We start from the raw sequence: 20,947 nt of genomic DNA, 5'->3' as shown, positions 1-20,947 counted from the left end.
TACCATCCCTTACCATCCCTTACCATCCCTTACCATCCCTTACCATCATTTACCATCATTTACCATCATTTACCATCATTTACCATCATTTACCATCCCTTACCATCCTTTACCATCCCTTGCCATCCCTTGCCATCCCTTACCATCCCTTACCATCCCTTACCATCCCTTACCATCATTTACCTCCATCTACCATAAGATACAGTCAGGGGCAGCTCAGGCTGGTGCTGGAACCCCTGAGAAGTGTTTGCAGCCATATAGGACTTACATAATTGAGGTGTCTTTGTATTCTCCTCCCGCGAATGTCAGCACGCCTTGTTTTCCCAGACTGTTTTGTTTTCCCAGACTGTTTTGTTTTCCCAGACTGTTTTGTTTTCCCAGACTGTTTTGCACGTAAAAGCCGAGTTGTGCAGGGTGGTAAAACACTGGCACAGGTTGCCCAGAGAAGTTCTGGATACCCTGTCCCTGTCAGTGTCCAAGGCCAGGTTGGATGGGGCTTGGAGCAACCTGGTCTAGTGGAAGGTGTCCCTATCCATGGGGGCAGGGATGTTTATTCCCTGTTAAACATCCCTATTTATTCCCTATTTAAAGGATGTTAAATAATCTGTTTCTCAGAGACTTTTTCACGTGCTGTAAAGCAAGTCTCTCATCCAGGCTCTCAGAACTCACTGATGTTTATAAACTTCAGCTCGCTTCTATTTTGAATGTCGTGATGTTTAGGGATTCAAAGAGAAGGGGGATGTGGAGATTTGGGTCAGCCAGGCTGTAGTGAAAGTGCCCAACAGGTGATTATGACCACAGTAAAACTGCTTTTATTTTTAGGAGTCCTCAGCACTACAGGATATCCAGAAATTCTGCTTCCAGTGGAAGGTGCAGAGCCCGTGTTTTTATCCCAAATGGTAAGAAAAGTTGCTGTTGCTTCCTGCAGTCCTGAACTAAGAGAACTAAATAGCATTTTCCTCAAAAAGCTGTAGCTCCTCTAAAAACATCACAAATGTTTGGCTCAGACTTTGCACAACAACTTTGCAGTTGCTTTTCCTGCCAACGTGATATCAATGCTGAGGTGTCTGGAGGGGCTTTATTTGCTGTACTGCCTGTTGCAAGGCTTGTTTTTAAATTCTGGTATAATTTCTCCTTTGAAAAGGTGGGTGCACATGACACAATATTTGTTAAAACCATGAATTTTTTTTTTCTCTTTGTATCACAGGGAAGGAAATGGACATTAGTTTATGTGGAATTCTTTAATACTTACTTAATTCTCTCTGTGGAGGTTATCCTGTATTGTTTGAGATTAGCCATTTGGCTAAACTTAACACAAGTATAGTTTCACTACTACTTCTTTGGCCACAAATGAGGAGAATACACTTAATCAGCACTTAAAATATATAGCTTTAATCTGAATTGTGCTTCTAAGGTTTTAGCCCCTAAAATGCCACGTGAGTTCTTGACTACCAAGTCCAGATGATTCTCTGGTGGAGATTGTAACAGGTTTTGTGCCAAGACCTTGTATTAGTGTGTGGGTATGATTCCATTTGTGTAATAATTTGTACAATTCCATCTACTTCTAAAATTTTGGCCACTGAAAGCAAAGGCTGTGATGTTGCCTTTTCTGCTCTTCTTTTGAAGGATTTTCCTAGAGAAGCTGCAGTGCAGGAAGATCCTTCACTTCTTCTGGAGGACAGCAGAGAACCTGAAGGTAAGACACATCAATCTACTGATATAGCCCCTTTTTTGTGAGAAGACTGATCAATTAGAGGAAAAAGGAGCTTTAATTTTATCTTAGGTATTTATTTTTCTTCATTATGGGAACTCTTGAGGGAAAATATTAAAATTCTTCTTTGATAAAAAGATGATCATTGTAATTTACAGTCTTAAATTTTGCAAAATTTGCCTCATTCTTGCTGGCATTGCAGTTGCTCTTGTGATTAACTGAGTGGGACTTCTACAAGTTCACCAGAATGTTGAGATTCTTTTTGCTGATCAAACATGTCTCTGAATAGAGAATTTGGAGAAGGGCTTGCTTGGATGCATTTTCCTGTTGTGAATAATTGTACTACAAAGGCATATTTTTCTACAGGCAGCCTATACCCTAAAAGTGTATTTTTAATAGTTAAGAACCTTAAGAAATCACAATGTCAACGTCTTTAACTTCTGAATCTGCCAGCTCAAATCAGATTTATGGAAGGGAAGACTTTTTGAAGAAAATACACTTTTGCAGGTTTCTTGGATATCTGGGGCTGTGTAGAGAAAAGAAACACAAATCAATACCCTGTTTAAGGCCAGAAATCAATACTTTAGTTTCCTCTTTTACTCTCACAGGCAGCAGCTTATCAGCACTTGGGTACAAGCTGTGTGGCAGCAGCAGCAGAGGAACTCCAAACCTGCCACATCTGGGGTTGTTTTCTCTGCTGAGGGAGAACCTGCAGTCCTTTTAGCATGATTTGCAGCTACTGAGAAAATTTGTTGTAATTTATGATGACTGTAGGGAAATAGTCACATCACAGTCCTTTTTTTTTTTATTATTAATTTTTTTCAAGTTAGAATTTGCAGCATTTTATGGACTGAGTTGTCTGAGCTCAAGTTACCCTTTAGACTTTACTTCCAGTTATTGGATTTCATTGGTACCAACATTCAGTCTTATATAAAGTTGTGTTAAATGAAGCCTTCCCTTACTCTCATCATTACTTAAGTTTTTTAACTCAGTGAAGGGAAACAATTGGTTACTGCAGTAGATGATGTGGTTTGTGCAGGCAGCAGATTCTTCACAGCAAAACTATATGTATTGAAATAATACTTTGTTTCTACCTGTAAAATAGACATTTTGTGTCAGTTAGCTCCACAAAGTTTGTTTATATCCTTCCCCACAGATGATGTTTTTATTTCTCAATATGCTACTGGGCAGAAGGAGGCTCTGAGAGCAGTGTTAAAGCAAAAGTAAGTATGTGCTGTTGGTAGTGACTCAGCTGTTCTGTTTCTCTACAGATATCCAATTATACCCCTTCATTTTTTGCCAAAATGTTTAGCTGGCAAGGAAAAAAGTATTATTTACTGTTCTCTGTTACTATTCTTTTTCTGTCTGTGAAGGTGTTTTCAGTTTATTTTATCATTCACTGGAGTATCATTCACTGTTTATTTTGTGTATTTTTGAGAACACCTTTAGACTACTGGAATTAATGATTTCGTGATAGAAGACTCAGGCAAGATAATTCACCTTGTGCCAAAAGCATGTAACATTTTTAAAAGACAGATAAGGACACGTGCTGTTTATCTGTAGGCTGGAAATTCTGAGGCTCAAAAATTTAGTTGGACTTGGCTACTGGAATCACAAAATCACAGAATGATTTGGGTTGGAAGGGACCTTAAAGACCATCTTGTTCCAACCCCCTTCCAACACCTTCCACTAGACCAGGTTGCTCCAAGGCCCCATCCAACCTGGAATATTGAACTTCACAAAACACAAACTGCAAACACATTGTTTGTTGGGGTTACAGGAAAATGCCTTTTATATTAGGGACTGTAACATAAACCTGAGACATTTCTCGTGTCATCCTAAAAGATGAGAGTAAATTTGTTTCATGTGTGCTGAAAGCTTCAAGGAGAAAAGCTTATATAGTGATGGCAGTGCTACGTGTGGGAAATCATTTGCTTGGAGGGGATATGGAGAAAACAATGCTACTGACAGGCACTTGTTTTTACAGAGCTCAGAATACTCCTGTACTTAAGGAGGTGAAGGTACAGCTCCTGGGAAATGCCTCCACAGAGAGAAGGGAAGGTGTTGGACATGACCCCGGGCCAGCACCCAGGGAAGTGGACTCTGCAACAACCATTGCAGCAGCCACTGCTGCTGCCATTGCCAGCACAGCCCCACTCCTCAAGGTGAGTAAGTGGCTCGTGGGAGTGTTAGTTCTTTGTCCACTAAAAATAGTAGATGTTCCAAACAAGCCTCAGATTGTCTGTAGTAGCTCCCCAGAGCCTGAATTGTGTCTGCTCCCTGTTTTCTGTGTGTCTGTAATCTCACACTCACTGACCAGCACACCAGAGAGAACTCCCTTGGATTTGGCTGAATGGGCAAAGGACAGAGACCATTTGACTTACCTTTTAAAAATTTGTTATATTGCTGAGCCACCAAACATTAGGGCTAACAAGGATTTTAATTGTGTCTTTTGGGAAGCAAATCCAGGATTCTGGATTGCACCACTTCTCCAGTAAGGTATGGTTTTTACCCCTTCCTTTTTCTTTTTTCTTTTTTTTTTTTATCCTCTCTTGCAGGTCCAAAACGATTTGGAAGCCAAAGTGAACTCAGTTTCAGCATTACTTAATAAACTGCAGGAGACAGACAGACACCTGCAGCGTGTGGCTGAACAGCAAACCCATATGAGGGCTCAAAAGGAGAAGCCCCACTGTCACCACAGAGTCAGTGAGCTGGAAAAACAAATGAATGCTTTCATGGTGCAGCGGATTCAGCATCTGGAAAAGCTACAGGAGCAGCAGATGAATATTCAGGTATCTTAAGTCACAATACAGAAGCTTTAGCTTTAATCATTTCTTCTGTATCTCAGTGTTAATACTGTAATAATTTGGGTTATGTCTTAGTATTAGGAAGAAAGAAAGAAAGATCCAGTGGCCAACTCGGGAGTTTAGAGCTTTTGGGAAAAGTTTTATTTCTTCTTCTGTCCCAGATATCTCCTTCCCCCTCCTCCCTAATCTTTGTGTCTGTGGAAAGTAAATGCAAAAACTGTGAAATGTTCTCATTCCCTCTGAGAGACTGTTTAGATCTTTGTTGAGGAAATTCTATTTAATTGAGGAAACTTCTATTTAATAAGTAGCCAAATTAAAAAACTAAGTTACATTTAAAAGCCCCGTGTGCTTTTTGAAGGGTAGAATAATGTCCAAGCCTGTCTGCATTCTGAGGTCGTTGTAAATGACTTTTCTCCCTAATAGAATGTCAAAATCCACTTAACATGATTTCATGGCAAGTATTTATTCATGCTTCGATTTTTCCTTGGGGAAATGAAAGCATATCTCAGGAATACTCTGTAATTTTGTCTCTTAGTCTCATCTCCTCAGCTCTGCAGTGAACACACGTGGGTTCCAGCAGAGTCCTGTGCCCTCCTCCAGTCTCCTGACAAAGCAACCTGAGCAGCCAGAGCAGAGATCACTCACTAACCAAGTGCCTTTGTCTCAGAGGGGTTTGTTTCCTACCAGTGATGCTCCTGCCCAAGGTGAAGACAAACTCTTAGTTCCTTATTTTCAGTCTTGGTTTTGCATTAATTTTGTTTCCATTAATACTGGATTGTACAACACATCAGTAATGGGTAGTAAACATTCCTTCAGTATAATTGGGTTTATTGGCTAATGTACTGTGTAACAGACCACATATTCTGAAGATATTCCAGTCTCTTCTAGTTTAAATTAAACTGAGAGTTTTGGTTTACTAAGTGCTTCTGCACCAGGAGAGGCCTGGACTTAACTTAAAATAATCTTACTGAGAAATAATCTGTGTGGGAGCCTGTAATGAACTAGTTCATATTATAATTAGGTTTGGGGCTTTTTGCTCCCTTAATAATAGCATTCAGAGATACAAAATGTTCTTCCTGTTTACTTTTTTAGCTAATTCTGTGATGTTTTGCATTTTTATGAAAAATTCATAAAGCTGGCATGGCTTTTTTTTTTTTCCTAGGTTTTTTTTTTTCTGGATTCTCCAAGGGCACGGAGGGAGAGGACAAGGGGGAATGGCTTCAAACTGACAGAGGGCAGGGTTAGATGGGATATTAGGAAGAAATTCTTCCCTGTGAGGGTGGTGAGGCCCTGGCACAGGTTTTCCAGAGAAGCTGTGGCTGCCCCATCCCTGGAAGTGTTCAAGACTATGTTGGACAGGGCTTGGAGCAACCTGGGCTAGTGGAAGGTGTCCCTGCCTATGGCAGGGGGTTTGGAAGGACATTAAAGATCATCTCCTTCCAACCCAAACCATTCTGGGATTCTCTGATACCTTTTCCTATGAAGAAAATTGTTAACATTTAAATAACTACTTTTGCTTGTGTTCCCTGAAGCATTTTCAAGCCATTTTGCAAGTAATGGGATTCCTACACAAACATCTCCTCTGAAGACACCAGTTCCTCGCAGGTGTGCCCCAGAGCCTGTATCAAAAAATGGGAGAATCTCACAGAAAGAAAACTCTGGGATGGAAAAGGAAAATATTCCCAAAGCTAAAAGTGAAGGTATTGTAAGACACTCCTGTCCTCCACTGGCCTGAACAGGATGGCCTGGGGGTTACTTTGTGTGGTCCTCACCTGTTCTGAGCTGTTGGTTTGGTGACACTTAGATACAAATATGGAGAATATTTGGAATATGCATTTGGAGAGGGTTAGTTTTGTGAATAAATCACTCATAACTAATTAAAGACTTGTTGGCAGTGCTGATCTAACCTACAGCATCTTGACCTGATTGCTCACTGAAATGTTTTCTCACATGGAAGATGAAGTGCCCATTCATTATCAGGTTCAAAGAAGATTAGACAGAATGATGTAGAACTTGAGAGCTACTCAGTAACTGTGTCATTATCACTGGTTGAATTGAAATCTTTTGGATTTTTTTTCATGGATCCACAAGCTCTCTGTGTTATTGTTGTGAAAACAAGTGTAAAGCAAATGTGGAGTAATTTTCTTTCACTGTTTTTGATCAGGTTAGTGGCATGAGACTCAGGGTTGAACAATTAATCAAAAGAAAATAAAACATCTTTTTATAGTTGGTTGTGTTTAGCATTGTTTGAGGATCTAAGATGGAGGAAGAACATTTAAAGGGTGCAGCCATTGTGCTCTAACAAAGTGCCTGTGTGTGTCTTTATCAGATCCTTCTCAGGTGCTTCTTCTGTCTCTGTTACAAAACTGTCATGTATTTCTGTTGTGTTCAGTGGGTCCAGGAATAAATGGAATGAGGCAAAGGAAGAAACATCCTGTCCATAATGACACAGATTTGTTCTCTGTGACTCAGTCCACTGCCACCCCAGTTTCATTCATCTGTACTCTAGTTTTGCTAATTTAAAGCAGTCTTAGGAACACAGTGTGAGTGGTTTTACGTGACTTGCCTTATCTGAAATAGATCTGTATTTTTAAATTTAAAAAATATTTTTGCTATCCTTGGTGAGTATTAGATAGTGGTGAAAATATCTGGAAAGGAAAAGAAAGTATTAAATATATTGAAAAAAAGGGAACTTTCTTTTTTTTTCTCTCTTAGGTGAAAGGAAACTTCTGGAGCATATTCGAAGTTCTCAAGAAATGCCACTGAGGCAAAATGAGTATTCCAAGAAAACAGCATTAAACAGCAATGAAATGAGCTGGCTTTCTGAGAGGGACAGGTAAATAAACATAGCAATCCAAAACTGAGGAAGGGTTTTGGTTTTTTAGTGAAATTGAGAGAGGTGTATTAGATATTGGTGGTGTAATAAAGTCACTGGTGTGGGCCTTGAGCTTGACAAAGCTGGGCTTAAAGTAGAACACTGGAGTATTTCTGTGCTACTTTTGCATTACTTTTGACAGGACCTGAGGGAACAGCATGAGGCTGAGTCAGGGGAGGTTTGGGATGGATCTCAGGAAAAGGTTCTTCCCCCACTTGATTGATCACTGGAACAGCTCCCCAGGGAACTGGTCACAGCACCAAGGCTGACAGAGCTCAAGAAGTGTTTTGACAATGCTCTCAGGCACACGGTGTGATTTTTGGGGGTTTTTCTGTGCAGGACCAGGAGCTGGATTTTGATGATCCTTGTGGGTCCCTTCCAACTCAGGATATTCCATAATTCTGTGATTTCTGTGGCAGTGCAGGTAGCTGAGGGCTTGTTGCTAAGATAGTTCATAACATCTTTTTCAGAGGTCAGTGGTGGCACTTGGATTGTTTTTCTGTCTCCATGTGGTTTTTTTATTGTAGCAGCCTGGAGAGTTGTGTCAGGCAGCCAGATGTGCAGGCACAGCTGGGCAGGCTTTGTGTCCAAGTGCCATTGTCAGTGAGACTCTGAACTGCCTGCTTGTGGGAGCTCCATGAAAACACTTTGGTGGGAAGGAGCAGCAGCCACCTAAGAATTCCTAAGCTTTAGAGTGGGTGAAAAAATGTTCTGAGCCATCCAGTCTGAAACATGTTTTCCCCAGGCAATAATGTAATGTCATAACTTCACTAATACAGTGAGAAACTGCTACATATATACTCTCTGATCTGTGATAGTGTGGACAAAAATGTTATTTGCTTCAAATGGAGAGGTATCCAAAGTTTAAATATTGCTCAGTGAAATGTAGTTTCACTGTTGAAAATACAAGAATACAGCTCAAGGCATTAAGTGATAAGCAGAGAAAACCCAGTAATCTCTCTGTAAGTTCAGATGCAAGAGCAAATTCCACTTTATCTGAAGGTTTGGTATTCTTGCACTCTAAATTCATGCTTGGTTTCACAGCTGGCTACTTTCTTGGGCCACATGAGGAGCCATGAGAGTTTTAATCAGGAGTGTTTCTCCCATCAGGCACAATGCTTTGCATACAGAGCCAGTCCCTGCTTTTGAAAGCTACAGTTCAATTGAGAAGACAGTGAAAAAAGCAGATGATTTAGTTCAAGACCTTGGCCAGTTGAGAAGAGAAATGCACAACATGCTCCAGGTAAAATCCATGTTAGAATGACCAGGAGTTTCAATAAGGGGAATAAAAAATGTGGAGAAAAACTTAGAAGTCTGGTGTCAGTAAAAGTGTTGCTTTGGCTTCCACCCCTGTAAAAAGACCAACATTTGTTTAAAATCACTTGAAATATTGGAGCCTTTGTGTGTGGGAAAGGAATTTGAGCCTGAATGATGGACTGGACTGTAGAGGCTCTTCCTGCCATTGTCCCAGACATAAAACAGGTGAGAAAGAAAAAAAGGGAGTTATTTACTTGTGTATTTTAAGGTTTCAGATATTTTCAGTGCCTGTTCTCTGCTTGCTCTCTTCCTGTAATACTAGAGGTGATGTAACATTCCCATTTGGGAAAGAACAGTGATCCATTTATCTGCAGTCAGCTTTAAGGGATCACTTAAGCACTTCTTTCCTCATTTTGCCACTTCACTTTGGAAGGAGTGCCATTTCCAAGGAATTGCCTGGCACACATCCTTGTGTCTTAGGCCAATTATTTTGTACCTTTGGAGGTACAAAACCTGGTTCTGTGCTGGCAACGTGGGTTTTTTTGACAATTATCTGTTTGTTAACCTGGTTCCATGTGGAAAAAAGGACTGCTGGGGTCCTCTCTTCTTGTAAATTCAAGTCTCTGAATTAGTTTGGAACATGATAACTCTGATTCTGTTGGTTTCCTATTTCCCTTAAAATATTTTGTAGTACATGCCAGTTGTCTGTTGCTGGATCTTTAGAAAATGTAGCTTCACTCATCAGATCTTACAGCACAGATGATGCATTTTTTTATAGATTTTGTAGCATTTAGTGGGTTGTATGTTTAACTGTTCTTATAAGTAACAGAGCAGGTGCCATGTGCCCCATTTATGTTGCAAATATTTACTCTCCACTATTGCTAAAAGCTTAAACAAGTAACATACCTTATATAGGCAACATAAAGGGATGAGATGGGAGGAGGAGTGGCAGGGGAGGAAGACAAAGGTGACACAAATGGTTTGAAACCTCTTTTCTCTCGTGAAAAAGGTCAATGGGAAGACAGAGGTGACTTCAGCAGATGGAAAGTTGGGTCAGTTAGGGACTTAGCTGTTGACTTCTCATCGTTGAGAGGTTTGTGGAGTGAGATAATAAATGCCTGGGTAAGTGAGCCTTTGCTTTGCCATAAAGCAAAGGGCTGAATGAGCTGAGGACAGAAGGTGGTGCTCTAACCCAGCAGGAGGGAGCTGTGCCAGTCAGGGAATTCACTGTGCCCAGTTACACTGATCAAATACCTGCTTGGGATTTGACTCTGACAGATCTGTCTTTAGGTTAAAGTTTCAACAGCTCTTCTTCTATCTTTTTAGGAAGCAAATTCATGGAAATCTGACATGAATGATCTTATTAAGGTAGACCTTGATTTTTTTTTTTAATTTTTTTTTTTACATACTGTGATACTGATGCAGTTTTGAATGTGTTTGCAATGAAATAACACTGCAGTGACTATGTATGTTTATTAAAAGGTTGCTGTTATGTATAGATTACATTACCCAAAGTAAGATTGAACTGATTTAACTTGTTCTTAGACTTGTCTAAATCAAATATTAGTGAAAGTACCTTGAGGGAACAATACAAATGTCAGGCAAAAAGCTGCTCTCTCACGTGGACAGAGTGTGGACTCATAATTATCATTTCATAATCTGGGCCTACCTGGCAACTTCACATCATTTTACAATTGAACATGAATCTGTAATTCTTACATTTTCTCACAGATTTTAGCTCTTACTGAGCTACTGTTTGTCAAAAAGTTTCTTTTAAAAATGAAAGCCTATGTAAAATTGATAAGTAATTTGCTACATTGTCCTTTTCTCACCAGGGAAAACCAGGACTGTGGGATCAGTGTGTTGGTTTCTGTTTTGTTTTGTCCATTGTGACAAAACACCTGTTAGAACAGAAACTTGTGTTTAATTCTGATTTGATAAAAGAACAGCCTTAAAACCAAAACTGAGTTGTGATCTGTGAGGTCTTTTTTTTCTGTTCATTCAGTTGATGCTTTCAGAGTCTACTCAAGTTTGGGTATTTTGGTTTTGATTTGATTTTTTTTTTAATGTACATTTATCTCTTTTTTAATTTTTTTTATTGTTGTTAAATGAAGTACTCAGGGGCCTCTGGGTTTCATCAGGAGTGTGAGAATGAATGTGAGAACTTGTTTCCTGTGTTTGTGTCCCTTCCTTTTGAATTTAGCAGCTAATTTATGCTCGATTTTTATCTCTGGGAAAGGGTTCTACAAAGAAAAAGACTTCCTTGTTCCTTCTGAAAAGTGAAGGTCATTGAAAGTGGGAGAGGATCAAAGGCTGTTGAGGGATTTGTCTTCTTGTTAAAACTTAGAAGTATTGATTGGTGTTTCTTGGGGGAGACTGATGCCAAACAAGTGCATATATTGAGAGAAGGTTGTTTTTTATTAGGCTTTAGTTATATTTAATTACTGTTACATGGAGAGATTTACATGTGATGCCTGATGTCCCTAATTGCCATCTTCTCACATACTTATGGTCTTCATTAGTTTTGCTTCTCATGCTTTACATCATTTGCCATTTGAGGGTTTTTTTGGGTGTCTTTCAGTTTTCTTGACTTCTTAATGTATTTGCAACACTCTGAATGTTCTGGAGTAATTCAGGTTGGTGGCATTCCCTGTGATGGCATTGACAGGATCACAGATTAATAGGATATTACAATCTCTGATTAAAAGCTGGAGGTTCTGTTTCAATTTTAGTCCAAAAGTCCCACTGTTGCACCTGATCCTCCTGAACATCCTCTGCTCAGTAGACCATCCATCCTTCAAAATATCCAAGTGCCCAAATCCATCCTGAGGGATGCTGAGAGGACTCTGAGAGGAGTTCAAAACAATAAGAAATTTCTCGAGGAGAATCTGGAAGCTGTCACTCGTGCAAAGGATGGAGATGCCACATATTCCTTCATTAACAGCTTGACTGCAAACAGGTCAGACCCTTTAATTCAGTGCTTGTGAGGCTGCTCCTTGTCTGTGAACTCCTTTTAGCACCTCTTTTCTGATTTTTTTTTCTTTTAAATCTGTGCATTGAAGAACTAATGCAAAAAGTATTTATTGACTCTTCTTAGCAATCGTTAGCTGGTTCTTGAACTTCAGGTGGTGTTTGACCCTTGTGATGTGAACTGAATTTTTGTCAGGTGCCTGTTACTTCTTGCTAAGTCTGAATTCTGAGGCTTTGTCATCTGGACAGACTGCTCTGCTTGCCATGACTTTGGGGCATTGAGCTGCTTCCATACAAACATTCCAAAAAAATAAGAAAATTCAAGGCTATTTTCATCATTTGTAATCCTGTAAATGTTACAGAATGAATCATCCTACAGCACATCTTTGCCTTTTGAACTTTTGCTTCGTTAGTTGTGTTAAATACTCTTGCTTGAATCATAATGAAAGTTTTCCTATTAAAATACAACTTAAACTTGTATTTTCCTGAGGAAAGCAGCTATTCTATATATATGTAAAGATTTTTTTTTTCAGGCATAATACCTGCTCTCGTTATCTTGTAGGGCATGTAGTAATTTGTCATCTGCTTTTTGTCTTTTGAGCTGGAGTGTTTTTGTAGCCTTGTTTTTTCAGTTTTGATCAAAGCAGGAGCTGACACATGGCTGCCTCTGATTCCTAAATATTTGCAGTAACCTTAGTACTTACCAGCAGGGAGTGAGGTTTGCAGGCATTCTGTAAGAACAGGTTTGGATTTGGGAAATCATGGCTTTGTTTAGTCCCTTTGGAGGATGCAGAGGTGCAAAATCCTCCTGTCTGTGTTCTGGCTTTCCCTTTTTATAGCATTTATAGGTCACTACTTTCCCAGGAAGAAATCTGACCTAAAATAGTTCTTTCTTCTGTTTCAGAGATGTATTGGAAGAGATCCGTATCAGGAGGGCTGTGGACGAGTGGATCCAGGCAATCAGTGAAGAAATCCAGGTAAAATGGCTGGAAAAATGAGTTCAGATTTTTGCCTTGTGTTTTTCCACCTTGCCTTGTTCTTTCCTGTTCACCACAGTGAAGTGGTTTGCTCACACCTTGAAAACGTAAGGCTACAATAAAATATTTGCTTTTATTTTCTCTTCTGGAGAAGAGAAGGCTTAGGGGTGACCTCATCACTCTCTTCAACTACCTGAAGGGAGGTTATAGCCAGGTGGGGGTTGGTCTCTTCTCCCAGGCAACCAACAATAGGACAAGGGGACATGGGCTCAAGCTCTGCCAGTGGAGGTTTAGGTTGGATGTTAGGAAGAAATTCTTTACAGAGAGGGTTATCAGGCATTGGAACGGCCTACCCAGAGAGGTGGTGGATTCACCATCCCTGGAGGTTTTTAAAAAGAGATTGGACGTGGCCCTTAGTGCCATGATATAGTAATTGGAGTTGGATCAGGGGTTGGACTTGATGATCTTGGAGGTCTTTTCCAACCCAATCTATTCTATGATTCTATTCTATGATTTTAGAATGTTGGTTTCTTAATGAAAATCACTGGTCCCAGTTGCTGGGTAACACGGAGAACAGACCATTTCTCAGAGCTTCAGAGTTACCCACACGCTCTTCTGATAGCCTTGAAGATAAAAATCTCCATTTACTAACTTTTATGTTTTATCTTTAGGCTGAAATGGCAAGAAATGACTCAGAACAAGGGAAATATGATCCAAAACTCCCATGGATCAAGAGAGCCCAAAACCTCAAGGCTATGAAGGCCAAGAAAGAAATGAAAGCGAAAACTCAACAAATCCAAGGTGGCTCGACAAAGATGCCTCTGTGTGCAGCTAAGCCATTGCAGAGGCAAGAGGAAGATAACACCAGGAAACAGAGGCTTAGAACTTACTTTCCTGAAGGTTTGCAGAGGAGAGAAGGAAGGGCAGATGTGAGTTCCCAGGTGGTTGGTTTGTCTTTTGGTGACAACTGTTAGTGCAGCATCGACGTGACAAGTTGTGTGTGTAACTGTAATAATTAGAAATGAAAGTGGTGGCCCTGTCCTGTTCACATTTTCATACGTGAAGAACTGTAAACTGCTTCTTTTGTTTTCCTTTTTGATGTGCATCAGGGCCCTAGGAGTGGAAGTGCACTGGTACAAAATGAAGATTATCTGTGTCGAGTTTATGGGAAACCAATTTACCAGGGCCATCGCAGCACCCTCAAAAAAGCCCCATATCTGAGGTTCAACTCTCCCTCTCCCAAATCCAAACTTCCAAGGCCCAAGCTGATAGAGTATGTTAAAGGTGAGTAACCATTTGTTGTGAACAAGGTGTTCCTTCCCAGTTTTCCTGTTAGGAATTCCTTGTATAAATGAAGCTATTTAATTGTGGTTCACCTGCTCTTCAATTTAAAGCCTAAGCAACTGCAGTTGCTTTCTAGAGGGGTGGTCAGTGCCCCAGGTTTGCCAGTGTTTAAGAGGCATTTGGAAAATACCCTTACAAATAATATATACATATCTGTATCTCTATATCTATATATCTAGATCTATTTCTATATATATCTTTATGTAAAATACACATGTGTAGAAATACCAGGCTTTAACTTTTGTTCAGCCCTGAATTGCTCGGGTTATCTAATCCATCAGGATTAGATGATGGTTGTAGGTCCTGTCCAACTGAAATAATCCATTTCTGTTTCTATTTCTATTTAAGATGCTCTTTTCAAAACTAAAAAAAAAAAAACCCGTAAATTTTCAGGCTTACCTAGTGTGTATCTCACTTACTTTAGATTATCAAATAAATAAAATTTATTTGATAATCTAATTTGATGTTTCTGAGTTTAAGAAGTATATTAATACTTTAAGAAGTATATTAATATGTCTCTATTGTTGTCCAAGTCTTAAAGAGATAAATTGCCAGAAGTGATCACATCTGAAAGCTGAGTGTGTTGGAAAATGAACTTGGCTTTTGATAAAGGTCACTGAGAGATGAATTCTTTATGTCAGGTTTATCCAGTCATGTCATTTACATGCTTAATTTATTCAGAGTTCAGAAAGGTACTGAGATTTGAAAGATTGAGGAAGCCTGAGATTTAATTTCCCACTTCTAAGACATTAATTGAAACATGAAAAATTAAGTTTATGGGCTTGAAGATGACATCTCTTAACTTGGAAATATTGAAAGAAGTCATCAGAATCGTTGGTGAAGTTCAATAAATGCAGGCAACCTCTTTTGTGAGTCCAATCAGGGTTAAAAGCAGAGTATAACTCCTTTCTGTAAGAGCTTGTTAAGGCCATTTAATTGATAAAGATTATTAGTGGATTAATAATGAATTCCGTTCATTACTTTTGTGGGCAAAGTATTAAGATAAGAAGATACCAATTTTCAAACCTATTAAAAATGTGTAAAAATTATAAAAAAGTGAGACTCTATGATATCTGACCTAAGTGTGGATAAACTTAATCTTGAGTTAGTAGAAAGTAATGTTTTAATTGGATCAGTTTTATTTCTTAGTTATCTTCTCAAAATTTAGCTGACTCTTAATACAGAAGATAAGGTTAATCTTTAACTGATATGTTAGAAAATCTAATTTGTATGGTATTACTGCAAGATAGAGTGAGCAAATTACATGATAAAGGATAATGATGGAGAGAAAGTGTGGAGATGGGAGAGAGGGTTCAGTGTAAGAGGTATTAAAGTGATTATGGGCACAGTGGAGTTAATAGGATGTGCATCAATGGGAAAATATGAGCTGGCTCCCTCCACACTTCTTGCACTTGCACTGTTGTTACCCATGCAGGGAAAATATACTGGATGCAATCTGAAATGTCACGTTTTAAAAATGCTGCCTGAGTTTTTATTGCAGCTGTAAAAATGCTCTGTTCTGTATGAAACAGGAGAGATGAACATCAGAAGGCAGTCACTTGATGAAAGCATGTTTTTGAGCCATTAAAACGTGTGGTATAAAACACAGATACATCTTTGAAGGCAAGCACTGCTGGGTTTGAGGCTGGGTTTGTTGGGGGTTTTTTTTTACATTATTATTATTTTAATTGAGCAACCTGATCTAGTGGAAGGTGTCCCTGCCCGTGGCAGGGGGTTGGAAGTGGATGATCTTTAAGGTCCCTTCCAACCCAAACCATTCTGTGGTCATAATGTTCGTCCACAGTGGCAGATCCTCAAAACAGGACAAGAATCTGTTGTTTAGCCCCACGTGCTCTTCGTGCCATTTCCTGGCACTTCTCTTACCCGTGCTCTGGAGCCCAGTTGTGATCCATGAAGAAAAAGTGTTACTGGTAGAAAGTATTCCCAATTCTCATAACCCTCCTGGAAAATGTGAGTTACAGTCCTGGCAAAAACCTAGAAAACCTCAAGACTTACTTCCTTTTTTAAAAGGTGAGAACAGGTTACATGAAAACTGATAGTCTTGTTGCTTGTATATTTTATTTTACCTCTCTTGAAACATGTCTTTTTTTTTTTTTTTGGTGAATAATGGTATATTGGTAGACCAGCATGATAGATCTCTCATTTTGACTCCTGGTTATGCTGTGCACCTATAATTTAATTTATTCTGCACAGATTTGTTTGAACAAAATGTGTGCTGGTAAGCACTTAGTGTAGCAATAACAGTAACACAGTGACCACTAAGATTTGGACTGAGAACAGACACTTCTTTAAAAATATTCAATCAGCAGTTCTGCTTTTGCTGAGTCCAAAATGAATTTTCTTCTATATTTATTGGCCTCTTGTCCTTTATGGAAGGTCACAACCTTTCCAGGGAGGCCAATTTCATTATTCCAGCAACAGTATCTTGTAAAGTGGCAGAAAGAGTGCCCCCTCCTCCAACTAATTATAATAAATAGGTTATTTGATGATTTGAAACCACCAGTTTTCTACCAGTAACATGTTTAATTCCGTGGTGTCAGTGAAAAGTGAAGGTACAGCTTGTGTAAAAAGCTGCTCCTGTGCTTGTTTTCTGCTGGAGGCAAATAGAAATTAAAGAGAAAACTGCACTGGGTCGATGGTGCCTTCAATCTTCCAGCACTCCTGCGTGTGACAAACACGGTTTAAAGCTCTTTGCCTGAAAACAGGATGAACTCTGGATAGCCTTTTCCCATTCCAAGCCATGGAGTCACTCAGCAGCAGCACAGCAACGTGTGTTTGCAGGAATAAAGCCACCAGAAAATCTGTTTCTCTATTTCACATCAGGCTGCACTTCTGGAAAGTTATGGGTTTGTCTCTATCGGGGCAGTAAATAAAATAAAGACACCCCCCTCCCCTTGTATTCTTATCTAAGGGAAGAAAGGAAGACTGTAAAGGAAGCACTCCAATGAATATGTCCTATTCCAAGTTCTCTGATTTTACTGGCTTTAAAATGAGGTCAGCCTTTGCTTGATACTGGCATGACCTGACTCTGGGTAAGACAGTTGCTCAAGGTGCTTAATTTCTGTGCTTTCCTGCACCTTGTCAATGAAATGGAACAGTAATAGCTGGTGTTTCACGTGGGTCTCGTGAAGGTGAAACAGTTAAATGCTTTTGCTGCTCTTGGGAAGATCCTGTTATGGCAGGGAAGTATAAATAATAAAATTAGAAACAGATCTGTTCTCCTCTGTAGCAGGAGTGTAAGTGAAATGCAACAGAGTTGAGTGAGCACTTTAAAGCACCAGGTTCTTTCAAAAAAAGAAAGGAAGAACCCAATCTCACAGATCTGCACCCTCAGATTCCCTTCCTGGCCTTGATGTCCCAGGTGATAAAGGCTTAGAAATAGTTGGAAGTCTTTGGCCTTGGGTTTGATTGGCTGGAAAATCCAGACTTATTAAATGACCCTGCTTTGTCAGAGCGATCCACTGAGCTTGGTTTAAATTAGTGTTAGAATAAGGATGTTTATTTAAGACTGAAATGGCCATCTGGAGAGGCTCTTTTCAGTCATTTTATAACTCTCAACCATTTTCTTTGCAAATAAACTGTGGTGACTAATGCTTGCTTTCTTATGGGAAGTTAGGAAAAAAAAACCTCAACCAACACTTTTATGAGTAAGAGATCATTTCTTAAAAAGAAAAAAAACCAACTTGGAGTTGTTTTCTTGCATAATGTGAACTGATAAGTAGATGTAAAACACTAGTTTTTTTAAAGCTAAGTTTAATTAAATGTCTAGTTTCTGCCCAGTGCAAATAAACTTTTGAGGGGGGAAATGAAAAGTTGAAAGCAATTAAAATGAGGTGCTGTGTGTGTACAGTACTTCATCATTCCCACTGTGAGAACCTTGTTTTTACAAGTTGGCAGCACTACAGATACACTGCCAATTCCTGCTTTTGCTCAAAAGTTCAAGGCCAAGGGGGACTGTGAGATCATGTAGTGTGACCTCTGCTAAATCACAGGCCTCTGAACTGTATCTGTTTATGTTCCTGACTCCAGTAATTTGTCTCTGGCTGCAGAACAGTTTTTCTGGCTAACCTGTGCTGGGCAGAAAGGCACATGCTCAGCATTTAAAGGCATCAGAAATTCTGCCCTTAGTTGCTTCTTCCCGTGGCTGGACACTTTCTGTTCAATAGGAAATAGGACACTTCAAATTGAGCATCTGATTTGTAGTGAGATTTTGACTTTAGTTTGCAGCTTCCTGGTGATTTTTCCTTAAAAAATGAAAAAGGCCTTTTGAAGTCCAATCTATTTTAATACTTACAGAGGTACAGACTTAGTACTGAATGCAGAGTTATCATATATGGAAGTCTCCCCCTGCTCCATCTCTGACATCCTGTTGAGACATCTGAGGGTTTTATCCCCTTGGCCACAGAATTGTATTGTGATTTCTCTTCCCATTGCTTATCCAACCAGACAGCAAAGCCTTTTCCAGAGCCTCTTCTTTCTGACCTCTCACTGAAGAGTTGTGACTTGCTGTTCTTGTTTCCAGGCTTATAACCCATAATTTGTCTGTACAAAAACACCACTTTGTGAGAGAATTGCCTTATTTGCTTGTCTGCATTTGTTAAAAGTGAGATTATCAATCTTTTTTATCCCCGTACTTTATAATCATTGACTTTCATTCTTCAGTTAATTAGGAGGCTCTTTAAATGTGAACAGAGCTAAAAAGTGCTGGTTGCCACGTGTTAAGTGGCAATGAACACAGAGAGGTGGTGGTTAGAAACAACAGAGGAGTAACATGACATTTTTTTGGCTGTAACAAAGAGCTGGAGCTGGTTACCAACGTGACTCTTACAGATTCACTTTCCTGACGCCTGCAAAGTAGCAGCCCAAGCACTTCTGTTTGATTCACAGTGGTTGAGTCCTTTTTGGGAGGAATTTATCCATTTAGATTAAAGTTAATAATTTCCTTAATAATAACCACTGCTTGCAAAAAATTTAGGCTGAATAAGGTCTTGCATGACGGTATAGTGAGAAATGCACTTTGCAATAAATGCTCTCCTCTGCTATATGCTGAAGATACTTTTACACACAAATTACTTCTGGCTGCTATTTACAATAAACTTTAAAAACTGGACCAGAGAAATCAGTGCTTCCTTGATGCTGGAAGTCAGGAATTATGGGTATTACTTATGGCTTGATTTGCCAGTAGCAGTGAGTTGTTAAACCAGGAATTTGTAGATTATACCTGTTCCTTTGAGTACCTGTCAGTCTTGTGGCTGCATTTGAAACCTAAATCATGGATTTCTTCTTAGCAGCTAAATCACATATTTTGTTTCATCCTGCTACTATCTTTGTGTTCTTTTCATGTTTCTGTGCTTTTATCTGGTAGATTCAGCTTGAAAATGGCAATTTTAACTCCTTTACTGCTGTCAGTACTGAGACATCTCCCTTAGCACTTCTAGATTCTGCCCTTCCTGACTCCCTCCCTCATTCCCTCCATCCCACAGCAAATATTTATAATTCCTTCAGCAGGGAGGCTTGAATTTGCAGAATGTGGGATGTCCTGGTTGTGTACATGTTGATGACATGCAGTTTATCTGCTCTTGTTTCAGGTACAAAGGTTAAGTCAGCAAGAACCCAGACTTCTTCTCACACACAGAAGGTCATCACCAGCCCCAGGAAACAGCATCCTGTGTATGCTCTTGCCCAGGAAAATCAGTATGTCTTCAGTCCCAGTCAGGATGTGCCTCCTGCCTATGGTCCCCTTGAAGGTCACCTCATTCCCATGGCTATTCCACTAGGTAGGAGCAAGTAACCTGGAGAAGGAGGTTAATTACTGCTGCTTCATGGAAATATGACTTGTTTCTTCTTAAATCAGTGATTTGAGGGTTGGAATTAGATGATCTCTAAGGTCCCTTTCAGCCCAAACCATTCTGTGGTTTGCCCTGGTCCATGAGATTTGCAGCTTCCCTTCCCATAGGATATCTGGGGGATCAGTTTAAAATGTTCTGGTTTTCCTCATTTATTTTATTCTGGATGTCTAGTGACAATTAGGGTAATTATTTCACAGAATCACAGAAGGGTTTGGGTTGGAAGGGACCTTGAGGATCATCTTGTTCCGTGGGCAGGGACACCTTCCACGGGACCAGTTTACACAGAGCTCCATCCAACCTGGCCTTGGACACTTCCAGGGTTGGGGCATCCACAGCTTTTCTGGGCAGCCTGTGCCAGGGCCTCACTGCCTTTACAGGGAATAATTTCTTCCTGATATCCAATCCAAAGCCACTCTTGGTCAGTTTGAGGCCATTCCCCCTTGTCCTGTCACTACATTCTCTTGTAAAAGGTCCCTCTCCATCCTTCTTGTGGGCTCCTTTCAGGTCCTGGAGCTTATTGCCCCAGTTTTATTGCTTACCTGTCCCCTTTCTTGCACACTTTCCATTTCTAGGGTTCATATTCTGGCTTTAAGTTTGGTGTCCACATAAACAGAAACTGAATTACTGGCCCTTGGATTCAACATTTACAATGACTCCAGCCCAACAGTTTCAGTAGGGTTGTGCCAAACACACTAAATTCATTGTTAAAAGGTTCTGTATTTTTGCACCTTGAATAGAACCTTTCTACAGGCCTCGTTTTGAGAAGGGTTAGTATTATATTGGCATTTAAAGAAGAGAATTATGTTTTTTAAAGGGTGTCTCAAAAATTTGTGGGATGGTATTATAAGTGTAATCTTATTTTGGATATTATTATAAGAATGTGAGGTGGGGGAAACATGGTGTGTACTTTTGGATCAGCAAACACAATTCTGATTTTCAGCAGTAGGTGTCACCATAGTCAAGAAAGTAATTTTTAAAAATGGCACTGTTGAGTTTACAATTTCTGCTGGGAAAGCCTTCAGATTACCTGGTGAATCCCCATAGTGTTAATAGGGGGCTTTTTAATTGGCCTGTAATTGCACACAGAATCTCAGCCTGACATGAAACACAGACACGTAGAAATTCATTTTAATTAA

The 20,947-nt window shown here is 39.7% G+C and overlaps 1 protein-coding gene across 7 annotated transcripts in view; it reads left to right on the top strand.

The window, feature by feature from the left end:
• Positions 1 to 20,947, top strand: part of KIAA0586 (KIAA0586 ortholog) — a 74,872-nt gene that overhangs the window by 645 nt on the left and 53,280 nt on the right. For 6 of the 7 annotated variants that reach the window (XM_027662598.1, XM_027662597.1, XM_027662595.1 and 3 more), the window contains exons 2-16: positions 823 to 899; positions 1,627 to 1,696; positions 2,868 to 2,934; positions 3,699 to 3,876; positions 4,270 to 4,503; positions 5,054 to 5,222; positions 6,051 to 6,218; positions 7,234 to 7,354; positions 8,504 to 8,636; positions 9,977 to 10,018; positions 11,383 to 11,609; positions 12,525 to 12,597; positions 13,269 to 13,526; positions 13,707 to 13,881; positions 19,551 to 19,739. In XM_027662598.1, the coding sequence (XP_027518399.1) occupies positions 823 to 899; positions 1,627 to 1,696; positions 2,868 to 2,934; positions 3,699 to 3,876; positions 4,270 to 4,503; positions 5,054 to 5,222; positions 6,051 to 6,218; positions 7,234 to 7,354; positions 8,504 to 8,636; positions 9,977 to 10,018; positions 11,383 to 11,609; positions 12,525 to 12,597; positions 13,269 to 13,526; positions 13,707 to 13,881; positions 19,551 to 19,739 (2,181 nt within the window). The remainder of the gene's footprint in view (positions 1 to 822; positions 900 to 1,626; positions 1,697 to 2,867; positions 2,935 to 3,698; positions 3,877 to 4,269; positions 4,504 to 5,053; positions 5,223 to 6,050; positions 6,219 to 7,233; positions 7,355 to 8,503; positions 8,637 to 9,976; positions 10,019 to 11,382; positions 11,610 to 12,524; positions 12,598 to 13,268; positions 13,527 to 13,706; positions 13,882 to 19,550; positions 19,740 to 20,947) is intronic. The other variant, XM_027662599.1, reaches the window with a different exon arrangement.

Source organism: Corapipo altera, unplaced genomic scaffold (assembly GCF_003945725.1).
Source record: "Corapipo altera isolate COAL_440 unplaced genomic scaffold, ASM394572v1 169, whole genome shotgun sequence".
NCBI classification, from domain to species: domain Eukaryota; kingdom Metazoa; phylum Chordata; class Aves; order Passeriformes; family Pipridae; genus Corapipo; species Corapipo altera.
Note: the sequence above shows the minus strand (reverse complement) of the source record. Positions and strands in the feature narration are given on the sequence as shown.